At 44.3% G+C, this 14,855-nt stretch overlaps 1 protein-coding gene across 3 annotated transcripts in view; it reads left to right on the top strand.

Moving 5' to 3' along the window:
* Positions 1 to 14,855, top strand: part of LOC308099064 (ubiquitin carboxyl-terminal hydrolase 22) — a gene marked incomplete at its 3' end in the record, with an annotated part of 57,427 nt that overhangs the window by 31,196 nt on the left and 11,376 nt on the right. For all 3 annotated transcript variants that reach the window (XM_080447631.1, XM_080447632.1, XM_080447633.1), the window contains 5 exons: positions 647 to 779; positions 5,606 to 5,719; positions 6,269 to 6,370; positions 8,046 to 8,212; positions 13,626 to 13,785. In XM_080447631.1, coding sequence (XP_080303757.1) covers positions 647 to 779; positions 5,606 to 5,719; positions 6,269 to 6,370; positions 8,046 to 8,212; positions 13,626 to 13,785 — 676 coding nt within the window. The remainder of the gene's footprint in view (positions 1 to 646; positions 780 to 5,605; positions 5,720 to 6,268; positions 6,371 to 8,045; positions 8,213 to 13,625; positions 13,786 to 14,855) is intronic.

Raw genomic sequence — 14,855 nt, forward strand, 5'->3', positions numbered from 1 at the left:
TTAGATGCTGTTTCTGTTGGACCACACTGGGTTGATCTTCTACTTGTGTCTGCCGTTCCAATCAGTCCTAATAGAAAGCCACACGCCCTCAAACCGCTGTGACTCTGTGACCGACTGGACGACGATGATGAGTCCCAGCATGCAAAGCAGAGAAACCACTCTGCCTCCTAGCTAGCTATATGTCCCTGTGTCCTTCTAACTACTTAAGCTTTGGCTATTCAAAAATAGCAGATATACAAGCTCATAGCGCGGCACTCGGTGCCACGCTATGAGCTTGTAGATCTGCTATTTTTGAAAAATCTTGAAAATGTGTGCATGTCTTTGAATATATATGTTTTTAAAGCGAAAACATTTTACTCAAATCTTTGCTTCTGGGGGGTCCCTGGCACAAAACAATTTCAAATTGGGGGAGGGGGGGGGGGGGACTACGGTCAAATACATATCAATTTGGGCGTCCTTGCCATGAAAACATTTGAGAACCACTGCTCTAAATGCTCTGCTCGGTCCTGCTGCAGTAGCCTATATATATATATATATATATAAATATATTACATACTGATTGCCTCCCTCTCTGCCCCCTCCCTCCCTGTCTCCCTCAATTCCCTCAATTCCCTTCTCTCTCCTCTCTGGCTCCATCCATCTCTAGGCCAAGTCGTGTATTTGTCACATGTGCGGCGCCCACCTGAACCGGCTCCACTCTTGTCTCTACTGCGTCTTCTTTGGCTGTTTCACCAAGAAGCACATCCATGAGCACGCCAAAAACAAGCGACACAACCTAGGTAAGTCCTGCCTTCCTCGCCCCCTATAGCGCCGAAACCCTCTATGAACGGGTGACTGAGCCCGTTTTTATCTACACTGCAAAGTACAGCGGCTAAGAAAAGCTCCACGAGAGTTTGCGTCACTCCAGATATGCTTAAAAGCCTTTAAAATGTCACAAAGTATAGTCCCCTTTTAAGCCAGAGACGGAATTGTGTCAACTAGGTTCTCTAAGTGGGGTCCCGGGCAGTGTTGCCAGATTCTGTGAGAGAAACAAGCAACCAGGTCTAGGAAAACCAGCCCAAAAGAAGAGACTATGGGCCACATGAGTACTTTAACATGTACATCAGCTATTTGAAAATAGCAGATCTACAAGCTAACAACGTGCGTTGTGAGCTTGTAGATCGGCTATTTTCAAATAAAATCTTGCTGGGAAATTATAATAAGAAGATCTGGCAACCCTGGTCCCGGGACCCCCAGAGGTCCTTGAGTGGGTTCCATAGTGTCCCCTGCTAAATGATTGATAGTTAGGAACCAAATGGACCCCATACAGGTCTGTAAATGAGGGTGAAAAAAATGGAACCTTACGGTCCACTTGCTTTCATTTGCACACGCTCTACAGATCACGTCTGTGGCCTAATGGCATATCAAACTGGTTATCAAAACATTGATAAGGATCATTGAAATAGGACTGTTACCCTGCCCACTACATTACCACGGCTCCACCGTTGACTTGAACAGTTCACTGGCCTCTCTGCAGTATCAGCCATCATCAGGAAGGGGATTACAGCATTACTTTTGTAGCGCTCGCCCCCTCCTCTTCCGCTCTTAGCTTTTATAGCGACTGAACCTCACCGTGCATTACCATTTTACTGGGAGCACCGTAGCCAGTCAAATGTCATGGTTTAAAGCCTGCTCCACTCCCCTTCATCCAGCGGTAGCGGGCGGGGGTTTTGATGCCTCCTTAATCCACAGCTGCTAGGGAGAAAAAAGCCCAACCCCACAGCCTTAATTACAGCCCCCCAAAAAATTACACCAAGGAGTTAATAAGTGATTGTGATATTATTCCATGAAGGATAAAAGGTGCTGGAGAGAAAAGGGAGGCAATATAGGTGTTGGCTAACGCTAATCCATCTTATGTCAGGAGGGGTGGGGGGGGAGAAGGGGTTGAAGGGGTCTTAAGAAGCATCACATCACACAGGTAGTTCTCATGTAACCCTCTGCCTGTGCACGTGTTCATGTGTATGTGCCGATCTTGTGTTTCTCTCTCAAGTGGATATGCAGGGCTTCATGGCGTTAATTAGCCTGGAGCTTTTCCACCAGAGCCCTACCTGGCATTAGAGCTCTTGTTCCTCTCCACCTCTAATCAAATTAATCCACACTCACTCACTCCCCAGTCGGCTCATCGAGCCAGCGCCATGGCATCTCCTCAGGAGGACTCCTGTCATCCACCGCTCTCCTCTCCTCTGCTCTCGCCACACACATTGATGGGTTTCTTTCTCTCTATATAGACTACATGACTGGTTCCCAACCTTTTTATAGCGTGGCTCACACTCACTCACACAAACTTGTATGCACGCTGCCAGTAGGCCGCAGAAGTACCTCCACTATTTTTTTATTTTTTATTTTTTTTATCCCCATTTTTGTTTACACCCAGTGCCAATTATCTATGTAATCCTGGGCACTACCTTCACTCTGCCAACCTAGGGAGGCCAGGGCCGAGCTCATGCCTCCTTCAATGCATGAGAGCCAACTGACCTTCTCGTCACCTGACAGGCCAGGGGAGAGTTTCCCCGGTTGGACGTAGCGCGTGGAGGGAACACGTTATTCCATCAGGCGCCCCGGGCTGGCCAGGGGGAGGCAGTATAGTGACCAGGATCACTGCGTGTTTTTGTGAGGGTACCTACCCTAGGGAACACGGGGAGAACATGCAAACTCCACACAGAGAGGCCCTTTCGCCAACCCCACCTAGGGTATGGGCACTGATGACGCGGAGGAGAGAACAGGCCCCCAGCGCCCACAGAGTACCTCCACTAATTTGAACGCTTTCTGAAATATGAAGTAAATTCGGCTGTGATCAAACTGAAACCTTGCAAAAGAATTTTGGAGTCATACGTCATAGAGACGCCTAGCCTAGATGAATGATGTCACATGCTGGTCACATGAATTCCGAGATCCCCATCGGAGCCACGCTGTTTCTATATGTGGAACCTGAGATCCACAAGATTTTCGAATTAATTTCAAAGGACACCCCCCCCCCCCCCCCCCCCCCCATTTTGATATGCAATAGGCTACGGACGGACCCCCGTTTGATACAATTCTTATCCCTTGGACCCCAATTTAAACTGTAAAATGAATGAGACCACGCACCCCCATTATTCTGAGAGTGTACAAATGTAACTACATTTGGTTACGTTTGTACACAGACTTACAGGCCATTAAGGGTCCATTTGGTTCTTAACTATCAATAATTTACCTGGGGACCCCTGGAATCCCCTCAAGGACCACTGGGGGTCCCTGCACCCCATGTTGAGAACCAGTGGACCACATATCCCCTTCCTCTCTGCTGACGATTCCCATGTCCCTCGGTCCAAGGCGCCTTCTCTCAGCATGCTGGCTGCTATTTGCCAATTGCCCACAAATTAACCTAGCTTTTTCGACATCTCTCTCTGGCCGTTAATGAATGGTGGCCATGGTTATTTGTTGCGGATAAAGATGACATGAAATGGCCGCGAGACGCTCAACATTATCACGCTCGGTATGAAGCTAAACGATTCTCCCGTACACTATTGCGCCGTGATCCATTGCTGCTCCGCCGACATGTTAGTCCACACACACACACATCATAGGGCTGTCACTATTGTGAAATTTACTGTAATGCCCCCCAGCATTATTTTACACTTTGGCTATTCAAAAATAGCAGATCTGCAAGCTCATAGCGCGGCACTCTTGTAGATCTGCTAATTTTGAGAAATCGTGAAAATGTCTGCAAATCTTGAAATATATATTGTTTTAAAGCGAAAATTTTTAACACAAATCTTTGCTTCAAGGTTCAAGGTCTTTATTAATGACCCAAGAGGGCAATTAGGTTTACAGCAAAGAGGTACAAACAGTACAGGACAACAACAGACGTGAAACACCATATCATAAACAGAAACCTGGGCGCATCTAGTGCAAGTATAGAATAGACAATAAAAATATAAAAATAAAGGCTACATCCAGAAAAAAGTGCTAGGATATAAAGTGCCGGCATAAAGTGCTTGTTCGTTCACCATCGTCATCATCAGCAACATACCATCATTTACCTGTTACTGGCAGCGTTGACTGCACGAATCGAGGCAGGGACAAAGGAGTGCTTATATCTGTTATTACTAACACCAGGGGCACCCAGACGACGGCCAGATGGCAACAGCCTGTACTCTGACTTGAGTGGATGGGCACTATCCTGCCAAATTCTGGGGGTCCCTGGAACAAAATATTTTGAGGTGGGGTCGGCGGCCAAATACATATCATTTTGTGGGTCCTTGACATGAAAAAGTTTGAGGACCACTGATATGGAAACATGTTTTTTTCCAGAATACTGTTGGGATTTAGAAAACATTTGTAGAATCGGCTTTCACTTCACGATTAATTGTCTTATAATTGCGATTAACGATTTAATTGTGTTTTTGTCGTTGAACACTGGAACATATGAATAAAAATGCCATTTCCGTTCGGCTTTTAGGCTTTGAAGTTGCACAGGGCAGATATGACAAATAACCTACATATACAAAGAAATGACTGACATACTTAATAACTTTATACTTTTAAGAAAACATCACTAGTGGAAATAGCAGATCTACAAGTCCACAAGAGTTGTGAGCTTGTAGATCTGCTATTTCCACTAGTTTTAGCCAAACTCCATTCACACTTTCTTCATAGATGCTTCAGCCCCTCACATCCATCCAACTCATGTGATTTCACATTTTGAGCACGGGCAACGGCAAAAAACAATCAGACACAATGACCAGGAAAACAAAAACGACTTAATGACCGGTACCGCTAAAAAAACAGGTTGTCATGGCAACAGAAGCCAGGTATCGTCGCTGTGTGGAGCTTGGAGAATGTAGCCTGATTGAGACGTGGTGGCGTGCCAGTCTCGACACGCCGAAAATAGCCAATCTACAAGCTCTCAACGTGCTGCGCCGCTACACGGGTGTGAGCTTGTACATATGCTATTTTTGGTGCACGACGACGCGATGCGCAACCAAGGATAAATCGGGCATAAGGCAACGGCAGAGCGGTTGACAAGAGCGGGTTGGTGGAGGTGAAGGAGGACACACATTAGCCGCTCACATTCCGCTGCATCGAGCTAAAAAAGCATTATTTTACAATTTGGCTTTTCAAAAATAGCAGATATACAAGCTCGTAGCGCGGCACTCGGTGCCGCGCTATGAGCTTGTAGATCTGCTATTTTTGAAAAATCAAGAAAATGTGTGCAAATTTATATATTTATATTCTTTTAAAGCAAACATTTTTAACTCAAATCTTTGCTTCTGGGGGGTCCCTGGAACAACATATTTTCAGATGGGGGGGAGGGGGGGGGGGATTTTGAACAATACGAGGCGTTGAGATGGAAATACAAAAAAACATAAAAAGGTCCCCCGATCAATAGACCTGTGAGTGGAAAATGCAGGGCGGAGAAGGCGTCTGGAGGCACCAATGACATGGGACAGTGAAATAAAACCCAAGGTGTATCGCATCGCAGTTGAAAAAATCCATTTGTAATTATTGTGCATTCGTGTTTTCTCTCCCCGACCCCCCCCCCCCTCTCCTTTCTCTCTCTCTCTCTCTCTCTCTCTCTCTGCAGCGATAGACTTATTATACGGTGGAATATATTGTTTTGTTTGTCAAGACTACATATACGACAAAGACATGGAGCAGATTGCCAAAGAAGAACAGAGGAAAGCCTGGAAACTGCAAGGTATCAATACATTTGCTTTTCGTTTCTCTCTCCGAGAGATGCCCTTCAGTTAGAGTACCGAAGTAGTCCTGACGTCACTCGTTCATCCCCTGGGGTTGCGGAAGTCATTTCTCTATGGAGAATAACATTGGGTCGTCTTAGAATCGTCTCGTATAAGAATTGTGGTCCAGAAATAAACAAACTGTCTCGGCGATATTGTCAGGGAGGTGGCTCTGTATCGTTTATGATAGTCTGTCACTTATATTTGATACAGTGTGTTTCTGGCAAAAATGTTACTAATTCGGCGGAAGTAACATTAGCGTTTTCTCACCGTCAGTTGACGCTTCATATCCATATGAGTCAATTCGCCGGGGATCATTTGTTTATTTTTGGAACACAGTACTTATTTGACGCGATATTAAAGAAGTCTATGGGAATTCAGAATGGGGGGCCCAGTTAGGATGCGTAAATGACGTCAGACTTGGGTGCTCTATAAGTCACGTTCCACTGCAAGGCTGTGTCTAGTATGTCAGGGCCTCCTTTAAATGTTTTGTCCATGTGCATCCACAGGCATAGGAGAGAAATACACAACATGGGAGCCAACCAAGAGGGAGCTAGAATTACTACGGCACAATCCAAAGCGGAGGAAAATCACTACGAACTGTACCATAGGTTGGTGATGGACTTATTGCGTTGAGTCGCACATCCTAATCAACACAGGTTTTACTGTGTGTGTGTGTGTGTGTGTGTGTGTGTGTCTCGCCGGGACCTCTCATACGGTGAAGCAGAGGTCAACAGGAGTGGTCCGTAGTAGGGATGGCCAAATGGAGACATTTTATTAACCGGTTGCCGTTAGGCCTTACCGATTTAATTGATCATTAACCGTTAAGGAAATGTGTTCCCAAAAAAAAGTGCTATCTACCAATTAAACAAAGAAAAATACACAGTTTTCCCCCCCTTAACATAATGCGCTATTTACACATTAAAAATAATGTACCTTGCATGCACGGGTGCTGTGGTTAAAGTGCCTGACTAGCCGACCTGCTGCAGCGATAACCCGATGCAAAAAACAGGCTAAATCCATCGTTGATTGCCAATTGCAGTGTATGTGCGAAACCCGTTCGGGGGCGATTAGCAGCCACAACGTTGGCCGCGTTGTCGTGAACACATGCAGACACTTTCCCAGTAAGTCCCCAAGACTCCACCGCATCATTTAGTTTAGCTGCCAGGTTGTTTGCTGTGTGTCTGTCGGGCATGCTCTGTGTCAATAAGACGGCTGATTTCACGTTCCACTCCTCGTACTCTTCATTTTGTGTTTACTAGTGTTAGTATAGTGGAAGTCACGTGTGGGTGTAGACTTGGCCCTTCAAAATATTTCTTTTTTTTTCTTTTTTTTTAACTTTGCCATTAGCCGTTAGTGTTAACCGGTTGCCAATTTCTTAACGGTTACCGGTTGGCCATCCCTAGTCCGTAGCCTTGACTATTTAGCAGCACACCGGTTTATAGCAGCTGCTGTGCGCGTGGTGTGGTGTGGCGTGCGTGCGTGTCTTTACAGTAGGGCCAGTCTGGAGTGTTTAAGCCCCGGCTGACAGCTCTCTTCCTCCCACGATGGAACCGAACCAGCTCCCATTGGAAATGACCCAGGTTCATGTCGGCTCCTCATACGGTTCACTGGTCCTCACTGAAGAGAGCCACAGCAACTTTGTCCTTTTCCATCTGACCCCCCCCCCAAATCAATTCACAGCTTTATTAGGGTTTTTTTGTTTTGCTCGAGGTCACAGACACTGATTGGAAGACATAACGTAGCAGCTGTCAAACGAACCACGCTAATCCACCACGTTGGTCTTCTCTTCCTTTAAATTCACATACAGTAGTTGCTGTCGGGCAGAAACCTTGAATCTCCGTATTTCAACGTATGTTTTTTCGTACATTAATGCCCTACTTCGTCATACTACACTGTCACACCACAGTGTGACACTTTCTATTTTTGAAACCATTTTTTAAGTGAACGATATGTCACTTAAAGGCCATGGCTGCTTTGTGGGTAGTCTCAGGTTAAATCTCGATAGACAAAGAGAAGCCAGGTCTGTGTGGGTGGTGCCTGCTCACTGCTGACTCATTAGTTGCTCTCTGTGATTCTCAATTGCTAATAAGCAGGTTGGCTACAGCTAAAAACCCCATACTACTTGTCTGGGAAACAAGAGAGATTAGCCAACATCTTCAGTGGACGATTCCCTCCTTTCCATTCAAACATCAAGTTGTACAAATCAGGAGCAATGTCTTGATTAATACCATGTGACATCTGGTCCTTTTCTCTCTCTGTGTTTTTTTCTTGTCCTTCCGACAGGTTTACGGGGGCTGATAAACCTGGGCAACACGTGTTTCATGAACTGCATCGTCCAGGCCCTCACACACACGCCGCTGCTGCGAGACTTCTTCCTCTCTGACAGACACAAGTGCGAAATGCAATCAAACTCCTGTCTGGTGTGTGAGATGTCGCAGTTATTTCAGGAGGTAAGCTGCACCGGTCTGCTGTTCTGTGTATAGGCCACTAGGTGGTTTAATTCTCCAAATGTTCTGATGTTGCTACAAGACGTCCCAAAACCCTTGGACCCCATCAGCTGTTAATTGTTTAACCCTTTAAGACCGGGAACGCATCTGTGTGTCATTTTAAGATTTCTTTGGCTATTCAAAAATAGCAGATATACAAGCTCATAGCGCGGCACCGAGTGCCGCGCTATGAGCTTGTATATCTGCTATTTCTTTTTTATCGTGAAAGATTTGTGAAAATCTTTGAATATATATGTATTTTTTTTAAAGCAAACATTTTAACTCAAATCCATGCTTCTGGGGATTCTACACATGTCTTCTAAATCCAACAAAAAATCCAACAAAAAACGTATGTTGCTATAATATCAGTGGTTTTCAAACCTTTCATGTCAAGGACCCCAAAATTATATATTTGACCACGGACCCCCATCTCAAAATATGTTGTTCCCCCCAAAAGCAAAGATTTGAGTTTAAAAAAAATTCTTTAAAAATATGTATATTCAAAGATTTGCAGAAATTGTCAAGATTTTTCAAAAAATAGCAGATCTACAAGCTCGTAGCGCGGCACTCGGTGCCGCGCTATGAGCTTGTAGATCTGCTATTTTTGAATAGCCCAACGAAATCTATAAATGACACATGGATGCGTTCCCGGTCTTAAAGGGTTAATATTATCTTGTGGTTAGCTTCAGGCTAACTGCGTTTGCTATCATCAACCAGTTTATCATGATATTAGCTACACAATGTATTGGGTCGGGGAGACGGAAGCCAAAAGGATACATTTTCCTGGTTGAGTTTTTTTTGTCACCATGATAACTTTATACAGTACGTTATACATAGCTAGCTAGCTAACCTAATGGCTACCTAACATTACTTAAAATGTTTGTAACCAGGGTGACGGATCATATGATTGGAATGTTGTTCATATGGGTTGTAAAACAGTTTGAAACCATCTGGGCATATACATGTGTCTGTGTTTGTGTATTATACACAGTAAAATCCTGACTGTTAATTTAACTCTTGAGTGTGTACAAATGTACACAAATGGACCCCATACATCCACGAGCAAAGGGGAAAGCATGTGGCTCCGGTTATAACCCGATGCTTGTTCTGCCAACATTTGTCAGATTTCCCCCTCAATAAAATACAGAATGTTCAACGTAACCCACTGCAGAAGGCTGAGTCACTATTGCGCTCTTTTGTCAAGTCTAGGGAAGGGAGGGAGAAGAAGAAAAATATGCCTGGAAGGAAAGAATGGATGAATGAGAAGATTTAATATTTTTTGTTGGAACTATAATGGTCAATTAAGAACATACTGTATATTCAACAACCCGGCTGGAATTGGAAGGCTGTCGGCCTCTTGCCCTCACATCCTTGATTTATCAGTTCATGTACGTGGGAGTGTGAATTATTCTATTTGAACACTTTCCTCTTCTCACTCGCTCCTAACTCTCCTCGGTAGGTAAAAAAAAATTCAATGCAAGAAACTCATTGGACCTGCATGTTATGTAATGGCTGCCTTGGTGCCTTTTCTACTCCCACACTGCCTCTTTTTCTCTCCTCTCTCTTACCCTCTCACTTCCGTGTGCGCACGCACGCGTGCGTTTGTGTGTGTATATATACGCACATGTGCGCGCCCACACACGCACGCATACATACATGCATAGTTACAACACACACATATCTATATATACACATATCTATATATACACATATATATATATATACATATACATATACGCACATCGGAGACAGTAGAGCGTGTAGACGTTCATTGCAACAGCGGTGCTTGTTTCTCACACATGATTTGGCAACGCTAGAGCCAGTGATGGTCCGCTTGTTTTTCATGTATGTGGCAACACCCGGAGGTGAAACCAAAACATAACTTTGTATTGACAGAGAGAGCATGGTCGAGTGACCATAAGTTTGTATTGAGAGAGAGAGAGAGAGCATGAGAACCCGTATGAGATTTAGACGGTAGACGACCGACCGACCGTACACGACCGACCGTCGCGCATGCGCGGGACTCTCCATTGTATATTAGGATATATATATATATATATATACACACACAGTACATATGTAAATATTGTCACTGTCAGGCAGAAACCCTGTATGTCCAAAACCGTTCCTTTTTTATTGTTATAAAAAAAAAATCTAATGGCCGATCTATAAGCTCATGATGTGTTGCGATGCAATGCGCTGTGAGCTTGTAGATTGGCTATTTTCACTACTCCTTGTGTGACACTCTTGTATGATGAAGACGGGCATTCATTTGCAAAAAAAAACATAAAATGTTGATACATGGAGATGCAAGGTTTCTGCCTGACAACAACGATATAATATATATATATATATATATGGGAGGGAGGGAGAGGGCGTGTTGTGCAGTAATGTGTTGAATCATCAATGATAGCCTGAGCTCACACTGATCAGTCACCCCCACGGCTCCACTCCTGTCTCAACTGGCTGAACCGCAGTCATTTACCCTTCATCATCCAAGCAGGCAGTCATTTATTGAGTGTTCAGCTCTTGGCCGGGGTGGACAAAGTCGGGGTCGTTCCTAGGACGTGATCAAAGATAAGTCTTTTTGCAGAATACGTTGGCCAAATCGGCCTCCCCAACGACACACACCGTTGTTTTAATTACCGAGCCTGTCCACAGTGCTGTGCCTTGTTTGCCAACACACTCAGTCACAGTACCTGTTCTAATGGCATTGCTTGTTTGTGATCCCATACGTTATGTCTTTATTAACCCATTAATACCTGGAACGCATCTATGTCACTTTAAGATTTATTTGGCTATTCAAAAATAGCAGATATACAAGCTCATAGCGCGGCACCGAGTGCCGCGCTACGAGCTTGTAGATCTGCTATTTTTGAAAAATCGTGAAAAAAAAAATCTTCAGATTTTTTTTCAAAAAACTGTTGGGATTTAGAAAACATTTTTAAGAATCGCCTCAGGTCTCAATGGGTTAAACCGTTTATGCTGCCCTGCTCTATATCCACACACACTCACACGCACATGTTTGTGTTACTATACTTGTGAGGACATCAACCCTTTAGCGCAGAGATTTTATTTATGAATGAAATTTTTTTTATGTATCCTTCTTAACTCTGAAGCTGAAATGACCTGATCTGCTATTTTTGATGCGTGACACCAGCGCACAACTAAGTATGAATCAGGCATAGCTACAACCCCAACCCCTAAACCAGGGGTGGGCAACTTTGATGATGGAGAGGGCCACTGTATTAACACACTCACTCCAGGGGGCCACACATCTTATCTCCATATTTTAACTTTTATCGTAAATTAATGCCGTGCTTCTAGTATGTCACACAAAGTAGTAGCAAAAATCGCAGATCTACAAGCTCAAAACGCGTCGCACCGCGACGTGTTTTGAGCTTGTAGATCTGCTATTTGGAATCCTGAATTCTTTTGGGGTGTTTTTTAATTGGAATTCTGAAAAGTAACATTTTAATTTCAAATGCATTTAGTTATACTTAAGTTAACTTTATGAAATTATTAATTATTAAATACAAATACATTGGACATAAAAAAAAGTCATTAAACTAATAATATAGACTGAAGTAATTAAAGTGGGTCATGTTTGCATGTTAGGAATTGTAACAGCTGAAATCAATAATGCATCAGTATTCCCATATTAACCTGCGGGCCGCATTAAGTGAAGGTGAGGGCCGCATGTGGGCCCCGGGTTGCCAGTTGCCTATGTATGCCCTAAACCTAACATCTAAATGTCAAATCCTAACCCTAATCTAATCCCACAGTGAACATTTCCCTAATCATAAACCGAACTCTCCTTTTTTTTAAACCATAAAAACATCAAGGAAATTAGTCCTCAATGTCCACAATGTCTATTTCTCAAATTCTACTATACTTGTGGGGGACATTTGACCCTCAAGTATAGTAGCCTACATGTATGCGCGCACACACACACACACACACACACACACACACACACACACACACACACAACCCTCTTTCATGGTGGATGAGGTGTGTCCCACTTTGATCAGCTACTCTCTCCCCTCCTTCCCCCCCCCTGTCTTCCAGTGTCTTTGGTATGTCAGCCCTCTTCAAACCGGTGCACAGGACACCAAAGAGTCTGTAAGCTCCAGCATTGACAGTCTGTGTGTGGGTTTCCCTCCTAACAATCAAAACCTGGCAGAGAATTGCGGAGATTAACCCGTTCAATCCGCGAAATGTATCTGTCATTTTAGATATTAGCTATAACCGTTATTTTTTACTTTGGCTATTCAAAAATAGCAGATCTACAAGCTCGTAGCGCGGCACCGAGTGCCGCGCTACGAGCTTGTAGATCTGCTATTTTTGAAAAATCTTGAACATCTGTGCACATCTTTGAATATATATATATATATATATACATATTTTTTTTAAGCTAACATTTGTAACTGGAGGTCCCTGGAACACAATATTTTACAAATGCTCGCTTTAAGAAAATGTATATTCCAAGATTTGCAAAAATGTTCACGATTAAAAAAAACAAAAATAGCAGATCTACAAGCTCGTAGCGCGGCACTCGGTGCCGCGCTACGAGCTTGTATATCTGCTATTTTTGAATAGCCAAAGAAATTCCAAAAATGACACGGACGCGTTCCCGGTTTGAATGGGTTAAAGGAGTGCGTGCGCGCGTGCCTCGCAAACACGCCTGCGCTCTCAAGGGTGACAGAATTGAATGTGCTCTCCTCCTGCTAATGGGCTGTGTGGCTGGCTGGTGCGACGGCGCAGGAGGAGCATTAGCACCCAGCAGCTCCTCCTCCGCTCCTCTGCTTGTCTCCGCCGCACATCTCCCCGACCCTGACCTGAATTGTCACTCAATTCTCCATCTCCATGGCAACCCCCGAATACTCTTCGGGCGCCTACTAGACGGACGCTCTCGCTCCATTTCACACTTTGCGTTCGTTCTCCTACAGAAATTGCAGTTTTGACCATTAAGTATAAATGAGCCTTTTAGCTGGTTATAAAGCCTGATTTATATACTTCGTTGTACGTGTAGTGTCCTGCGCCAAAAATAGCTGCAAGCACACAGGGCGCCGCATCGTGTGGAGTTGAGCTCGTAGTAGATCTGCCTTTTTTTGGGGGGGAAGGAACGCATTCAGGGCATAGTAGAGAAGGAGTTGTGTAACAAACATGGGTGGCGATTGACTCTCTTGAGCAAATCCCAGTTCTGGTTCAGGCATTGTGTTGTAGCGGATAAAGCGACGAATCGTGTCAACGAAAGCCACCGTTACTAGTAACACCTGGGGGGGGAAAATAGGCTAACCGCACCTCCTCTCATCGCTCTGTTCTTACCATTCAGCTCTCTCTCTCTCTCCCTTTCTCGCTTGTTTCCCTCCAGTTCTACTCGGGCCACCGTTCGCCCCACATTCCCTTCCGGCTGCTGCACCTGGTGTGGACCCACGCACGCCACCTAGCGGGCTATGAGCAGCAGGACGCCCACGAGTTCCTCATCGCGGCGCTGGACGTGCTGCATCGGCACTGCAAAGGCGACACCACCCGTAAGCCTCACCTCTCTCTCTCTCACTTCCTCCTGCATTTACCCCACCAAAACGGTTGCTTTATTATAAATCCATAGAGAGCTTGTGCTCTGACCAATCGTCGGCGCAAGCTTAAAGCCATGTGTTCTCTCTATGAAGAACATGGCAGGATGGCAGTGGACCAATCTGCACACGCTAAAGAGCCAACACAGCAAGTTCCACTTAAAACCCATTATAGACCTGGAACGCATCTGTGTCATTTTAGATTTCTTTGGCTATTCAAAAATAGCAGATATACAAGCTCGTAGCGCGGCACCGAGTGCCGCGCTACGAGCTTGTAGATCTGCTATTTTTTGAAAAATCGTGAAAATGTGTGCAAAATCTTGGATTATATATTTTTTAAAGCGAAGATTTTTAAAATATTTAGTTCCAGGAACCCCCAGAAGCAAAGATTTGAGTTACAAATGTCTGGCAAAAAAAAAAGAAAAACAATCTAATATTTGCACAACTTTTCATGATTTTTCAAAAATAGCAGATATACAAGCTCATAGCTCATAGCTCATGCCGCGCTATGAGCTTGTATATCTGCTATTTTTGAATAGCCCAAAGACATCTTAAAATGACACACAGATGCGTTTCCGGTCTTCTAAAGAGTTAAGTGACTTTTTTGAAGAAGTCAAGCGACATGGCGCTAGGGAGAGGTTGAAAGAGGATGTGCAATGTTAATTGACTTTTGTCCAGAACACCGTCTCATATTTGTCCATCAAAACTGTTGGCAGAGGCTCGGCACATTTGTCTCATGTCAGGAAGTCGACACCGTGACAAGACCCACAAACTATATGAGATGCGGGGCTGTTCTGTGAGCAACAGGGGGTGTGAGTGTGTGTGTGTCACTGTCACAGTCAGAGCAAGACTTTTCCCTAAGGAAAAAAGAGCGTTAGTTGGTGTCAAACCACAAAAATAAATACTTCCAAAAGTACACTCTGTGTGTATGTATATATATATAAATGTAATCTAGGGTAGACAGACATACATTTTCATTGAATAAATTGTGTGTCCTCAGAATCCCCACCTCACTGCCCGCCATCGGA

Source organism: Gymnoscopelus braueri (genome assembly GCF_963280865.1).
Source record: "Gymnoscopelus braueri genome assembly, chromosome: 13".
NCBI lineage: Eukaryota > Metazoa > Chordata > Actinopteri > Myctophiformes > Myctophidae > Gymnoscopelus > Gymnoscopelus braueri.